At 44.6% G+C, this 16,751-nt stretch overlaps 1 protein-coding gene across 2 annotated transcripts in view; it reads left to right on the top strand.

Annotated features, from left to right (window-relative positions):
• Positions 1 to 2,982: 2,982 nt before the first annotated feature.
• The window catches only part of ripor2 (RHO family interacting cell polarization regulator 2), a 95,505-nt gene continuing 81,736 nt past the window's right edge, over positions 2,983 to 16,751 (top strand). The window contains exon 1 of one of the 2 annotated variants that reach the window (XM_041184768.1): positions 2,983 to 3,064. In XM_041184768.1, the coding sequence (XP_041040702.1) occupies positions 3,049 to 3,064 (16 nt within the window). In that variant the 5' untranslated portion in view covers positions 2,983 to 3,048. The remainder of the gene's footprint in view (positions 3,065 to 16,751) is intronic. The other variant, XM_041184770.1, reaches the window with a different exon arrangement.

The raw sequence follows: 16,751 nt of genomic DNA, 5'->3' as shown, positions 1-16,751 counted from the left end.
ATGAGGCCATAGCACTTGCCAGACGAGGCAGGCGCGCTCGGGATGTCCTCATAGCCGTAAGATTCGTGGAGGGTGATGACGAGATGCAGTGAGAACAGACCTGATATCCTCACTTTGCATCTGTGAACATTTGACTCTTGTGTGGCTGATGGCAGCGCACATACCCTCAGTGCTCAGGCTCATGTCATGGAGACACAATGGAGGCCATAATAGTCACTAGATTACAGGAGGAGGATGACGACATGCAGTGAGGACATTCCATAGATCTTCTGTGACTGTCTGGCTGAGAGCAGCTCACTTACACTCTGTGATCAGGGTCATATCATGGAGATGTAGCGGGGAAACTTTAAGTGCATCTGATCCTTTGTCCGCCTTCAGCTCCTGACTGGCCAGCCCCAGCTCAATAGCACTAAGAGCACACAGAGAGAATGAGGGAACTCTGTGACACCTGCCCAGACATTTTGGCAACAATGACAAGCCACATCGAGATGCAGGCATCAGTAATGTGTCCAGTGAGGGTGAAGCTGGACCATCACTTTGGTCTGAAGGTTACACACTGCACAGGGAAGAGGCCCTGGACTAAGGCGTCTGCCTTTATCTTGTGTAGGAACAGAGTGGTACAAACACTGCTCATCAGAACAAGGAGCCATAGGCAAGGAGACATTCTTGGGAGTTTATTTGCAACTGTGAGAATTAAGTACAAATGGTTAACACCCATGCCCAGGCTGTGCAATTCCACCTTCTTAACCTTCCTAACTTTGCCTCTATATCTTGGTGCTCCCCTGAAATCCAGAGCAGAGGTGGATGCAACTTGCTGACTGCTACACCCTGTCCGTGATGACCTTGACGGGCATCCACTGGAGGGCCAAGACCTGGAGGATCCTGGCCTGCTTTTGGGGTCCTGCTGTGTGGCAGTGGCACCCTCCTCAGCCTGTGGAGCTGGAGCTGCTGAGGTCACAGGAAGAGGGGATTCGGGTGGGCCGTTCACTCCCAGAGTCATCTTGGTGGATGGCCACGGGGTGTACACCTGCTGATCGTCCTCCCTATGGGTGCATAAGAGCCCCTGGTTGACCCCTTGAGGAGAAGGGGAAGATTGAAGGAGGTCAAGCTGCCCCGCACTCCTCTTGTGTTGACACTTTTGGAGGCCAACTATGGCATTAGCATTGGAGTTCAGCCAGCGTAGCAGTTAAGGAGCGAAGTCCTGTACCAAGGTTTCTATGACGGCCGTCATCCTATCAGTGTTGACCTTGGTGTGTTGGCATACTGGCACTATCACCTCAGACTGCAGATGGACAGACTCCTCCATTGTGCCTTGCAATCTGAGGAGTGTAGTGGACATCCCTTCCTAATGTTCCCGATCTTGCCTTTGCAGCTCCAGCAACTGAGGTATGACCGAGTCCAGAGGCTCCTCATCTGAGTCGGACTCAGCAAATGTCCGGCCTCCAGCTGTCCTCTGAGTGCTGGAAACCTGGGAAGTTCTTGCCGTCGCCTGCTGTGGATCAGACAGTGCTCATCAGATTGTGACCCCCAGGCTACTTTAGAACTACTTAGAACTAAGTCCTACCGAGGTATGTGTCTCTGCGCTGGTGGAATGCGTGGATGAGCGCTGTGATGGGTCTTCAATTAAGGTGTCATTAGATTGTTCTTCTGAGGTGTTTTTGGAGCTTAAGTCGAGAACCTGGGTCATGGATTCCCTGGCTGCTTCCCAGATGTGCCTGCGAAATGAAGGAGAGATAATTAGTGTATAGCAGGGGACAGCGGAACAGGGGAACTCAATCACAGCATGGTTGTCTGATGGATATTACACTGCGGATCGTCACTTGGTTGAGCACCGCTGACCTCACTGTCAGCACAGGAACAGTCCAGATTGTGGCCAGCCAGCTGGATGACTCTATTTTCAAAGTCTTTGAGGACCTTGATGTTGATCATCCCTTCACCAGTCTGCAACCTTTCCCTTTTGTTGTGTGCCAGCTTGTCCTGCATGAATATAGATGGAGAGAATGTAAGCAGGATGCCTGCCAAGTCAGATGAGAGGGATGCCTGGCATGTGTGGTTGGTGAGTGGTGCCATGGACGGAATGAGGACATGATCTGCAGGGCAGGTGAAGGTGTGTGTGAGCGAGTGAATGGTGATGTCCCTTGAAGTGGCAGTGAGTGAGATCCTTGTGGATGTGTGATGGGTTTATGAGTGTGCGGGTTGGGAGTGATGATAAGAGTGACTTACCCTGGCGGAACGGAAGAGATCATTCATCCTCTTTCAGCACTGGATGGGTGTCCTCTTTTGCAGGGTATTGGTGCTGACCACTGCTGCCACTGCCTCCCGAGCTGGATTGGTAACCTTGCTCACTGGCCTTTACCCAGAGCGGGGTAGAGGACTTCATGGCAGCCTTCCAGAGCTTCCAGTAGGCACCTGAGAGAGGCATTGCTAAATTTGGGGGCAGCATGTTCCCTCCCTTTGGTGACCATGACTTTTCAACAGCTTCCGATGCCTTAGAGAGTGCGAGCTCTGTGCAGGGGCATCCTTTAAATATGGTGCCTGGATTACTGAAGGCCTGAGGTGACGGTGAGAGGGACCTGGCATGTTTCCCGGGAATACGTTATTAATGAAGCGGAACACACCAGAAATGGGAAGATATGGCGCAAAAAGTTGCCATTGTGGCTGGCAGGCAAAGTGTCCCTTTTCCTACCCGCTACTGCGCTTTGTGCAAATCTAGACCGTTTCCACCCTAAGTCAGCTTTATCCCCTGATATGTGATGCTCTGCAGGAGCAAAAAAGTGAAAAATTGTCTCTTTAATTCCAGCCACTTTTATTGAAGCAGCTCAATGGCCACCAGCTGAGAAAAAAAACACTTTGTTTTCATATTCACGGTCTTCGCATTATAAAGCAACACTGAAGCAGAAGCCCCAGTTATCTTTCATTTGCTGAAATTGTGAGGAGGAAATGACGAGGAATGGATAAATTTAGCACTATAAATAACTCAAGAGTCTCGGCTAGCAGGGCAGCTGCAGACTGTTGCACCAGCTCAAGTGCAGACGTGTTCATGAAGACATGGATGCCACTTCGGGTAATGTAGTACAGACACCTTGTGTGTCAGATTATAAATCTCGGATCATTTGCTTTATATTCATTTTTAAGAGCCTTTAATATATTAGCAGAAGTATTGATCATAAAATAGAGGAGAAAAACAACTTTGACTTCTAAACTACCTTGCATCCATTGTCATTACTTTAATAAAAGAGGCCACTCTCTAGACCTGTAATTAACCCTTTGGGATAACAATAGTGGCTTAGTAACATAAACAGCGTAATAACAGGGTAGTTGTGTTTACTCCATGTGATGCAAAGAAGATTGTTCTGAGGTTTAGTTTGTTACCTTAATACTGCCTTCATGTGAGCTATTTAGATTGTTTTCAGTAACATGGGCTACGAGATTAGATACTCATATTTGTAAAGAAGCATTGTACAAGAATATACTGCACATCGTGTTCTTCTCATGCCTGTTTGATACATTTATCAGTATTTTACTAAGAATTATTTGAGCGGTTTATTTGTTTGTTGCAATGTGGCTGGCCAATATGTAGTGATCTAATTTCAATTTTGTTAAGGATGTTGTGAGCCTTCACCTATATTGTAGCAAGCATTGCAAAGAAGTGTGATTATGCATGTGTATTTGTGTGTTTGTGTATTTGTATTTCCATGTGTGCTTGTGCACATCTACATATTTGTGCTTGCAAAAATATGTGTGTTTTTTTAAGCCATGATTTGTTCCCAGGATACAGGTGCTACTGGTAAGACCACATTTATTCCCTATGCCTTGAGATCCTGAGAAGATAGAGATGGGCCTTCTCTTTGCACCACTGAACCACTTATGGTGATGGTGGTCCCACAATGGTGCCCAGTAGGAAATTCACTGAGTGAATGCGTGTATATGTACATGTGTGTGCAATGCATGTGTGTGCATTTGTATATACATGCAAGCAGGGCTATTCTGTAATTCTGGTCCTGATGGTGTCCCAGCAGACTGGTGTGATCATTAGAAATTTCTTGGGGAGAGGAAGAATTTACTCAATTTCCAGCTGCAGCTCTGGTGGGAGATTGGTCGAATTGCTGAAGAAATGACAAAAATAACTAAATGGGCCATTTGTCTGCGATTTGGCCAATCTACCCTACAGTTAGGGCAGGAGATTAAGAGAACTCAGCTAGAAAGTCAGGACCACTTTTTAGACTATAAGTTATCATGGCACAGAAGGAAGTCTCAAGGAGGCATCTTTGGCATGCAATTAAATATCCCTCTCATAGAGTCCCAATACTACACTGAGATGCAGATGGAGACCATAGGAAACGTTGGATGCCAATGGTTCTGGGGGGCCCTGAAGGATGTAAAACTGACCCATTTAGAGCAGACAATTCCAGATTTGATTACTTATGTGTGGTCCAATTAATCTCATCAAGGTTTCAGTGTGGGCACCATAACTGACATCAGGGCACCTAGCCTAGGGAATGGAAAAATCAACTAGGCTCCCATCCCTGACCCATTCCTGGCAGTTATGCAGCTTTGGGATGTCAGAGCAGTGCAAAACTTGCCTTGGCACATGCTGACTCCCCTGGTTAAATTATTTACTGACTCTTAATGTTCTGAACTCCTACACAAAGAGTTGCTAGTCCAGAGAGGTACAAAGGTAACTTCTGTAACTGATAGAACTGTACCCTGATATCAGTGTCCACATCCATATGTGGAAGGATGAGGGAAAATTTTAGAATGAAGAAAGAAACCACACAAAAGTTTAGGAAAAATCTTAGGAAATAAAGCAGATTTAAATTCTAAAAGTTTTTAATGTGTTTGTCCAATAATGATGAACCAGTTATACAATGCATGCTGCTTATGCCTCCTTCACTCTCCCTGTAGGGAGTGGTGTTATTATTTTAAATGCTCAGGGGATGAAATTGATATCTGGCAGCAGCATAAATGGACTAATAGCCAATTGATAGTTGATTTTTCATCGTGGCCCATCTTCTTTCCACTGAAGTTCACAGTACAACAGTTCAAACTATTTTTGCAGATTCATTTCCTTGTCGCACTGTTATGTTTAGCCAGTTTCAGCTAAACAAAATAAGTGACAGCATTTGCTGGTTCATTCCCTTGGACAATGTTTTGACCAATTAGAGTCAAACTGCCTGGTTAAAATTTCAAACAATGCTTGGCGGTTAACTGTTAGTCACCATCAACTTGTGCATTCTCCATGGCAACACCTCTACCAATCAGATTCTACTTACCAACCAATCAGCACTCTCTTCTCATACAGTATAAATTTGTTGTTTCCCCTGACTCCCCTCAGCTCTCGACCTCATTACAACCTTGGTTCAAACATGGACAAAAGAGCTGAATGCCAGAGGTGAGGTGAAAGTGACTGCCCTTGACATCAAGGCCACATTTGACAGTGTGGCATCAAGGAGCCCTAGCAAAACTGGAGTCAATGGGAATCAGGGGGACAACTCTCCATTGGTTGGAGTCATACCTAGCACAAAGGAAGATGGTTGTGGTTATTGGCGGTCAGTTATCTCAGCTGCTGGACATCACTGCAGGAGTTCCTCAGGGTAGTGTCGTTGGCCCAACCATCTTCAGCTGCTTCATCAATGACCTTCCTTCCATCATGAGGTCAGAAGTGGGGATGTTCGCCGATGATTGCACAATGTTCAGCACCATTTGCGATGACTCAGATACTGAAGCAGTCCATGTCCAAATGCAACAAGACCTGGACAATATCCAGGCTTGGGCTGACAAGTGGCAAGTAACATTTGCACCACACAAGTGTCAGGTAATGACCATCTCCAACAAGAGAGAATCATCCCTTGATGTTCACTGGCATTACCATCACTGAATGCCCCACTATCAAGATCCTGGGGGTTACCATTGACAAGAAACTGAACTGGACTAGCCATATAAATACTGTGGCTACAAGAGCGGGTTGGAGGCTAGGAATCGTGTGACGAGTAACCCACTTCTTGACTCCCCAAAGCCACCATCTACAAGGCACAAGTCAGGAGTGTGATGGAATACTCCCCACTTGCCTGGATGAGTGCAGCTCGCCCAACACTCAAGAAGCTTGACACAATCCAGGACAAAGCGGCCCGCTTGATTGGCACCACATCCACAAACATTCGCCCCCTCCACCACCGACGCACAGTAGCAACAGTATGTACCATCTACAAGATGCATTGCAGGAATTCACCAAGGCTCCTTAGACAGCACCTTCCAAACCCACGACCACTACCATCTAGAAGGACAAGGGCAGCAGATAGATGGGAACACCACCACCTAGAAGTTCCCCTCCAAGTCACTCACTATCTTGACTTAGAAATATATCGTTGTTCCTTCACTGTCACTGGGTTAAAATCCTGGAACTCCCTTCCTAACAGCACTGTGGGTGTATCTACACCACATCGACTGCAGCGGTTCAAGAAGGCAGCTCACCACCACCTTCTCAAGGACAACTAGGGATGGGCAATAAATACTGCCTAGCCAGCGAAGCCCACATCCTGTGAATGAATAAAAGAAATGACATTGGCATTTTCTTGCAAATTGTCCTGATGAGTGCAAGATGAAAAGCTTCAGCAAAAAAATGTTTCTCTTTTCAGTAATAGTCATGAAAAGACAAACTTAGCAAATTAGCAAGTTTCTAAGTCATCTGTATTCACTGTACACAGCATGTCTATGAACATTCTGCACTGATGTTTTCAAAGTTGTTTGTATGCAAATCAAAACTTTTTTTTTGTTGTAAAGGACTTATTAGTTCTCTCTTCCCTTCTCCTCCCAGTCCTTTGGCAGTACCCATCTTTGAAAGATTTCTGAGGGGCTAGTCTAGGGAGACAACAGGCTGGATTTTCGTGTAGGCTCAGGAAAACCTGAGCTGTGCAATTTTCTGCTTTCTGAAATGCAGACATACCTGAAAATAAAGTGAAGCTACAATGTTACATGCATTATGTTAAACAGCAAAAGCTGTATACAATAGGCACCTTTAAGAGTCCACAATTAAAAGCTTAGATCAAATCCTACCACATCGAGTCATAAATGTCCCTATGTTCAATGATGGTGGAGTCCCAGCAAGTCATGCTAAAGACAAGGCTGAAGCTTTCATAACCATCTTCAGCCATAAGTGTTGAGTGGATGATATATCTCAACCTTTTCCTGAGGTCCCTGTCATCGGAGGAGCCAGTCTTCAGCCAATTTGATTCACTCTGCATAATGTCAAGAAAGGGCAGAGTGCACTGGACACAAGAAAGGCGATGAGCCTCAAAAATATCCTGGCTGTAGCGCTGAAGAATTATTCTGGAACTAGCTGTGCCTATAACACTAAGCTGTTCCAGTATAGCTTCAACACAGGCATCTACCTAACAAAGTACCTTGGTGTGTCCTGAGCACAAAAAAAAGGACAAATCCAATATGGCCAATTACCACTCCATCAGCCTACTCTCAATCATCAACAAAGTGATGGAAGGAGTAGTCAACAGTGCTATCAAGCAGCACTTACTCACTGAAGCACAGTTTTGGTTCTGCCAGCACCATTCAACTCCAGACCTCGTTGCAGCCTTGGTCCTAATATGGACAAAAGAGCTAAATTCCAGAAGTGAGGTGAGAGTGATTGCCCTTGTCATTGAGGCAGCATTTGACAGGCACTGAGGGGCCTGAGTTGCAGGAGGGTCTAGAACTGGAAGAGGGTTGTGAAGCTGGAGTGGGTTGTTGGAGTTGGTGAGTGGGGTTGTGGAGTTGGGGAGGATTGTAAAAGTGGATGAGGATTTTGGAAGTGGAGGAGGGTTGTAGAACTGGAGGAGGTTACTGAGGTGGGGAGGGGCTGAAGCACCAGTGAGAGGTAGAGTTGGAAGCAGTAATGCTTTTCATCCACAATGCAGACCAATGTATGTCCATGTACAACGACAATCAACATGAATGCCTCTTTTACAAATGAACAGAATTCCCGTATGAAGCATAACTCTACCTGACCTATGATTTTTTTTAACGAAGTGTAAATAAGATAGAGGTCATTACTACTACACATAAGTCTTTGATCTTACTGTATAACCTTGTTGCATCCTAACCTCATGTGCCATGTGAAGAATAGATTTATCTGTGGATGGTAATTGAGTTCAGATGTCAGTGATTAGATCAGCTGACTCATAACAGGAGAGGATGAAAATTCATGAAAGAGTCTGTCTCACAGGACTTTAGCTTTCCATTAACACCAAGTGATGTAATGAATGCCACTCTGAAGACCTCAAAGTCACACCTCAACCTGTTCCCGTTATATGTGTGTTGTTGCTGCTTTCTCCTTTACAAGTACCACTTTGTATTTCAAACACTGAATTGTTTATATTTGAGTTGAATTTGAGTTCTGTCGAAGGGTCATGAGGACTCGAAATGTCAACTCTTTTCTTCTCCGCCGATGCTGCCAGACCTGCTGAGTTTTTCCAGGTAATTCTGTTTTTGTACTGAATTGTCTATCTTGCTCACAGCATCCTCATCATCTATACATTCATATACTGATCACCTTTTGAACGATTCCCCTCTCCTTTGGCCTCTTTCCTTCCAACACAGCCTCTCTTTTCTCTTGCTATCTTATCAATACCGATTGTATCTCTTGTTTATGTGAAGCTGCAAACAAAACTGATCGATACACACTTCCTCCTCACTGTGTTGAAATCAAGATTCATCACACAAACCAATTTTTCACTAGATTTCAAAACTCCACATCTCCCTTTGTCATTCCCATCTTTAAAATCCAAATTTAGTGGCCTGTTTTAACCACCTTTCCAGGACTGGTTGGAGTGGGTTAAATTGTTGGAACTGGTAAACCTGACACCAATGACCTATAAGCGTGTCTACTTTCTGTTTAACTGTTGCAGGCCAGTAACCCGTGCTGGAGAGGTGGGGTGGTAGTTATAATATTTAAATAAGGCTTCATGCCTCAGATTTTGTCAGCTCTTTGAAATTAATGCTTCCAGCATGAGTTTCCCAGAACTCGAGAAATGCAGCACTGAAAGGGAGAAGAGATTAAGTGGCACTGCATGCGGTGGATAAAGGCTAGGAATGCCCGATACTAATACACAGTGCTCACAGTTGCTTTCTTAATTCCTTCTGGGAAAGAGTCTGGTGAGAGTATGGTGTTATGAACAATTTATTTGTACTGTCTGGAGGTGCTCACACCCAGGCTGGGTGGTGTTATGGCTGCTTTTAATTGGACACCAGCGAGGGAGACAATCAACATCCACAGCAGCAAGGGCATGCTGTGAAGGGCTGTGCAGAGGGATATTAGAGAATGAAGCAACTGAGGGGTTGAGTTTGCCAAAGGCAATACTCGCCTAAGTGAGGAAATTAATAATACTCAGAATAAAAGTGGAAACTTTAATCATATGCGGCTTCCTTCAGATTCAGGTTTCTTTACCTTTCAGAAGAGCAATGCTTCTGATCATCATGTCAGGTGGTCACAGACATCTGCAGCCCTGTCAAAGAAGATTGCTAGGTTGTTTGACAGGGCTGAGAGCTATTCTGACCACCTAACTACTCTTCCTGGCTCCCATGTTAACTACTATTGTTAAAGGCTTTTTATGCTTAGGTACTGTCCCCCTCTCCCCAAAACTGCTGGCATCATTTACCTCTTCAAAAACCAAACCTTGCAAATCACTGCCTCATCATCAATCTCCCTTTTCTCTCCAAAGTTGTTGAATATGTTTCTGCCTTCCAAGTCTGTGCCTGTCTTTCCCAGAACCCCATGTTTGAACCCCCCCAGTCAGGTTTTTTCATTCTTTCATGGGATGTGGGCGTATCTGGCAAGGCCGGCATTTGTTGCCCATCCATAATTTCCCTTGAGCTGATAGCTTGCCAGGTCATTTCAGAGGGCAGTTAAGAGTCAATCACATTGCTATGGGTCTAGGATCACATGTAGGCCAGACTAGTTAGGAAAGCAGATTTCCTTCCCTCTAGTCTCTGCCATGATACCAGAATGGATCTTAGCAAAGTCACAAGTGACATTCAATGTAACTGTGACACAGATAAACTATCTTTCTCAGCCTGTCTGCAGTCTTTGACATGGTTGGCCGTACCATGTTCCTCCAGCACTTCTCCACTGTCTTTCAGTTAGGTGGAGCTACGGTGTGCCTGGCTCGATTCTTATCTATCCAGTTATAGCTAGAGAATCAGCTGCAATATTTCCTCAGATTGTTTTCTCTGGTGCCCCCAGGTTCTGTTCTTGGCTCCATAATATTTCTTGTCTATGGCTACACCTTGTCTGAAAACACAGCATCATCACATGATCACAGCCAGCTCTACATCACTACCACCTCTCTCACTCACTCCACTTCTAAATTGTTAGACTGCTTGTCTGACATCCAGCATTGCATGAGCAGAAATTCCCTCCAATTAAATATTGGGAAGACTGAAGCCATTGTGTTCAATCCCCATCATAAATGCTGTATCCTCACCACTGACTCCATCCGTCTGTCTAGTAGTAGTCGGAGGCTGAACCAGATTGTTTACAACCTTGGTATGATATTTGACCTCGAGATGATCTTTCAACCATATATCAGGTCCATCATTAAGACTGCCTATTTCCACTTCCCTAACCTTGTCTGACTCTGCTTCTGCTTCAGTTCATCCACTACTGAACCCTCATCCATGCCTTTTCTGCCTCTAGCTTTGACTAGTCCAATGTATTCCTGCCCAGTCCCCAAAGCCCTACCCTCTGTTAACTTGATGCCATCCAAAACTCTGTTTCCTATGTTCTAACAAGCATCAAGGCCCATTCACTATCACCCCGGATCTCATTGACCTGTATTGCCTCCAAGTTAAGCAATGCCTTGACTATAAAATTCTCATCCTCCATGGCCTCTCCGCTCCCTACCTCTGTAATCTCCTCCAAGATATCTGTGCTTATCTAATTCTCATCTCAAGCATTCCTGCCATTAGTTGCCATGCCTTCAGCTGCCAGGGACATGAGCCCTGGAACTCTCTCTGTAAACCTCACAGCCTCTCTCCTTTGAGAAACTTCTTAAAATCTATGTCATTGGCCAAGCGTTTGTGCTAATATCTCCTGAAGTGACTCAGTATCAGATTTTGTTTGATAACACTCCTGTGAAGTTCCTTGGGACATTTTACTTTGTTAAAGATGCTGTATAAATAGGCTGTTATTGATAGTGCCAGAACAAGTGGGGACTCAATTCTCATCTGTAGCTAGCTTCCAACTGGTGCAGGGTGCCATTGACTGCATAAACATGTCAACGCAAGAACCCATGGATCAACCAGTTATACTCGTCAGCTGCAAAGCATTTCATTTCATCAGTGGTCAGCTGGTGTGCAACCGCAAGGAAGGGTTCATGCTGGTCATATCAGATTCCCTGGAAGCTGCCATGATGCATTCATGTTGTGACAGTCCATATGAGAATTTTAAAAAGAAAATTGTGGAGAGGATTTTCCCCTTGTCGGACTGGCGTGGCAGGTGGGCCCAGGAAAGGCCACAAGACCAACCACCGCCAGCAATTGAGCTCCAACCGTGATTTCACACTGGCTGGCCAATTAACAGCCAGCCAGCGTGAAAGGCACGGTAAGCACCTCAGAGCTGCTGGGGTGGGGGTGGGGCGCAGGTGGAGTGTGAGCGCTGAAGTGTGCACATGTGCGGGGGAGCACTCAGTGAAAGCTCTCTGAAGGCATAGAGTTGCCTCAGGGAGCTGAAGGATTTTAAAATGAAAAATAAACTTGTAAACTTTTTACAAATGATATAAACATGGCCCCACATGTGATTCAGTCACATGAAGCGGAACATGTAAAAAAAAGGTGTTAAAAAGTTTTTATTGTGTTTTTAGTCACCGTGGGAAACCTCATCCCACCCATTTCATTAAAAATGCAAAGGCCAGGCCTGGCCTATTCGCCCGCCTGCCAACTGAATGGTTGAGCGGGCAGTGAAAAATACAATTTATTGATTACTTTAGGGCCTTAATAGGCCTCTTAATTGTTGGCGGGTGCGCTGCTGCTACCTGTCGCGTGCACCCGCTGACTGAAAGATCGTGAGAGTGTGCAATGACATCAGGACACTCGCCCGACATCATCGTGCACTATTTTGCTCCTGTGCAGGTCGGGCGCATGCCCACCCATGGGACAAAAATTCTGCCCCGTGTGTTTTTCTTTTCTTTTAACACTCTCATTTATTATAGAAATATAGGGGATGGGGAACAATGGTTGTTTGAGTGTGTTGGTATGGTTGGAGGTTGAAGATTATATGGTGAAAACTCAAGAAAAAATTCCAAACAGAGTTAGCGACCCTGTGCGAATCATGGGCCTGAATTTTCAGCTCGGTGGGTGGGCGTGATTGGCAGGCCCAGGAGCAGTCAGGAAACGGACCGCCAGCTGCGATCACACCCCCACCCCCACCTCCAACTTTGATTTCACGCTGACTGGCTGATTAACAGACAGCCAGCATGAAACATGCGCTGAAATGCTCAGCACTGCCGAGTTGGGTGCAAGAGGAGGATGGGCGATGACATTTGCGCAGGTGCGGGCGAGCGCTGAGAGAAAGGTCCCTGAAGGCAGAGAGCTGCCTCAGGGAGCTGCAGACCCGTAAACCATGAAACAAAGTTTTGAAAATCAGGAAAAAATGTCCATGTATCACAATCAGGTGCCTGAACATATAGATGATTAAAAATGTTGCTAATAGATTTTTATTTTATTTAACAATGGAAACCTCATCCTGCCCTTGAATGAGATTTTATAAAAAATGGAAAGTCCGCTCAGCTGATTTGTGCCCCCCCCACACCCGTCAACCTTAAGGTTGGATGGACCATGGAAAATCGGAGTCAATTGCACCTTTGGGCTTAATTGCCCTCTTACTTGTTGGCGGGCGCGCTTCTGACGTTTGTGCGTGCTCGCTGACTGAAATATCACGCGAATGCAGGATGACGTTGGGACATTGCCCAACGTCGTTTTGTGCAATTACACGTCTGGTTGCATTGGGCATGCGCCTGATCAGCATAAAATTCTGCCCCACAGGCCAAATTTTAGTCGCGAACTATATATGATATTGACAGCCCTGTGCTGCCTGTCCCAGCATTTCAAGGCACTGTTTGGATGCCTTTAGTTGGAGGAGCAGAGCACCATGTTATGGAATGCTTTGTATGATCTGAGACAAAATAGTGTTGCATACCATGACACAATTACGGAGTATATTTCTTCCTCCTCACAAAACAGTGCCTTTTTTTTGTTTTACCTAAAAGGATAATTACCAAAGCCATTTTCGGGTAGCTAATGCATCTTTACATACAGCGCCAAACATGAATCAGTGGAATTCTTGCCTCTGAGCCAGAAGGTGGTGGATTCATAGACTGGGCATTTCAGTGCGGTACTCAGGGAATGCTGTCCTGTTGGAGGTGCAGTCTTCCAGACAAGGCATCAAACAAGGTCCTGTTTGCCTCATGGGTGGGCATAAAAGATCCCATGGCAATATTTGAAGAAGAACAGGGCTGGTCTCCTAGTCAACATTTATTCCTCAAACAATACCTAAAACAGGTAATCTGGCCATTTATTTAATTGCTGTCTGTGGAAGCTGTGCAAATTAGTGTCACATTTTCTACATTACTATAGTGACTATACTTCAAAAGTACTTCATTGGCTGTAATCCTGTTCGCCTATTACTAAGATTATGAGAGGCGCTATATAAATGTAAGTCTTTCATTCACATCTTCTTCTTCAAAATTGAGAAAAAAAAGTATTTTTGAAGTTAAACTTGGCCCAACTATTTCATTCTCTATGGGATATTGCCTTTCAGACAGGTATGAAGAATTAAATGATTTTAGCAGCACATTGAGAACTGCATTGAAGAATTAAATCATCTGTTTTGTGTTATCTATAGGAACAGAGGCTGGTTACCAGGGACACTGCCAGGAATAACTTAGCTGTCTGTCTACAACTTCACTCAGATTAACACTAAACCTGTTTAATGTAACAAAACTGAAGAGAGACCTTACTTTTCGTTCATAGTATATCCCATTATTTTGAAGAGCTGATCTATTAAAGTTTATTTGAACTTAGAAAATATTTATTTGCAAAAGAAGCAAATGTGATGTGAGAAAAAACTTTTTCAACGAGTGGTTCGGGTCTGGAATGCACTGCCTGGAAGTGTGGTGGAGGCAGGTTCAATCAAGGCATTCAAGAGGACATTAGATAATTATTTGAATAGAAACAATGTGCAGGGGTACGGGGTAAAGGCAGAGTAATGGCACTAGATCATAATGCTCATTTGGAGAGCCGGTGCAGACACAATGGGCCAAATAACTTCTTTCTGTGCCATTAAAATTCTGTGATTCTGTAATAGAATGTTTAGACAATCAGAGCAAATTAGTTTTGGCATCGGCTGGTTGCTAAAATATCTTAGTAAGGCAGCTTTCTCAATCATCTGAGTGATAAATGATGTCACAAATTGTCAGACTTTTCTGCTTTCTGTCTCTTAAGGAAGAATTGTGTGCATTATTTAACAAACTAAGTGACACTTTTCAAATATGTGCGAGGGTTTGTACATGAACATGGCTAAGACTGATAGCAGGAGACTTGCCGCCTAATGGATCCTGGCAGTGCTGTTATAAACCTGTCATTCAAACATGGGGTCCTGATAAGGATCTGAAGCTTTAACAAAAACCCTAAATTAGTTCACAGAAACAATAGGTAAACTATGAGAAATGACCTGATCTTACCTTACATTGTCAGTATCGGAGTAGGCCTTCCTGCCCAGTTTGTTGAACATTTGCTCCAAAGAGAATAATTTACCCAAGATTGCTGGATATGATGCTCATTTTGAAGCATAAGAGCAGAAAGAGGAAATTTCAACACACTCCATCTGACAAGAATGGAGCAGAAGCACAATTAAAATGGCTAGGACGTGGCTGCCACCCTTTTCCAGCAGGGTTCCAGCATCTCCCATTTTAAACAGTTGCCTTTTTTTAGGCAGCCAAAGTGCCTGCTAAAAGTAGATTGGGGCCTCATGGATTCAAACCAACTGGGGAGTCATTAGGACCTGATAGCATTTTGATAGTCTGCAGACAGGAAAGAATAGAGGAGACCTTCTAAGGTAAGGCAAAAATTCCCCTTGGTGCAACCAGGTGTTCTGCAGGGCTCAGAAGAAAAAACTGGGCTGCTGCTACCCTAGGTTTCCCCACTTTCCCTTTCCACTCAAGAAACGGCTCTGATCATCCCCTCTCATAACTTACCTTGGTGCTACAGAGCAGTCTCCAGCTTGCTGCCTGCCTATTTTGAGCAGCAAGACATGTAAATGAAACTGGGAAGTAAAATTGGTTGCGGTTTCCCACAGACACTCCCGAGTGGGAAAGGGATCGAAAACATACCCTCCCCGATACAGTTTTCCTGCCCAAGAATTCAAATCCACCCTAGAATAGAGTGTTGAGTAGAATGCTCAAGTTTACAGATGGACCATTTCTCAGTCATTATGAACCTTCCATAGACTTGAGCTCAAGCAGAACTCTGCTCCCTGTATCCTAACTTGGACCAAGTCCCGGTCATCTTTCACCCTGCCCTCGCTGACTTACATTGGCTCCCAGTCTCGCAACACCTCAGTTTTAAAATTCTCTACTTATTTTAAAATCCCACTATGGCCTTGCACTTCCCTATCCCTGTAACCATCTCCAGTCCTACAACCCTTTGAGGTCTCTGCTCTCCTCCAATTCTGGCTGGCTGTGCATCCCCGATTCTCATCGCTCCATTATTAAGGGCTTGGCTTCAATTGATTGGATCATCATTTTGGAATTCCCTTCTTAAAATCTCTCCGCCTCTCTCTCTCCCCCCTTTTAAGATGCTCTTTAAAACTTGCATCTTGGACAAACCTTTGGTCAGATGTCCTAATATCTCCCATTGTGGCTCAATGTCAAATTTTCTTTCCCAAGCACCTTGGCACATATTATTATGTAATAGGGGTGTACAGATGCAAGTTGTTGTTGCCAATAGTTTAACAGTGAGTTATCAGCAGGCCGTCAGTGTAGTTGAACTGAATGCCAATGTCAGCAACAAGGAATAAGGTCCTTAAGTTTCTGACAGGAGCTGTGAGTCAGGAAATAAATCACTTGGCTTATGATAAGGATATTCTTCCACTAGTGCCAAAGACCTTTGCACCTCACTAGTGCTCTGCTTAGTTTGTTTGGCTTATTGCTTACCATCCCAGGTGAGACAACCTTCTTATATTTTTCAAATACACAGCGATAATACATCAGGGACCTGTGGTTTACGGAAAATAAATCATCAGGTGCATTTCGGCCTATAACCTCTGTGCACAACAGCTTGGTAGAATTTTCCGTCAGCCAATGATCCTGAAACATTCTAGTTCGAGATAGTTTTCTTTGTAAGCAAAGTTGATTTATATTCAAAATGCATAGCCATTTTCCACAAATTTCAGCTAGACTTACCATCACAGGCTTAGTGAGAAACTGCAGAGACACAAACATGGTGACATCATCAAAGTTGTCTGAAATTAACATGGAAATGTAAAACATTTATTTAAACTCCCTTGTTTCCAGGCAAAAGCTTTGAGTGAAAGAGCACAGAATGAGTATTTACCTGACTCTTGCCTTGCCAGGTGTTTTTGTGGCTGGTTGTATGGGGTGGGGTGGGAGGTGGAGGTGGGTGGTTGAGGGTGGGGGTGGTGTGAATGGCAGAGCTTAAACAGCAGTCTGCACTGAAGTCATGCTGTGTAACAAGACACAAAGGGGTCC

The sequence above is a fragment of the Carcharodon carcharias genome, chromosome 3 (genome assembly GCF_017639515.1).
Source record: "Carcharodon carcharias isolate sCarCar2 chromosome 3, sCarCar2.pri, whole genome shotgun sequence".
NCBI classification, from domain to species: Eukaryota; Metazoa; Chordata; class Chondrichthyes; order Lamniformes; family Lamnidae; genus Carcharodon; species Carcharodon carcharias.
This window is presented reverse-complemented; position numbering and strand designations above follow the sequence as displayed.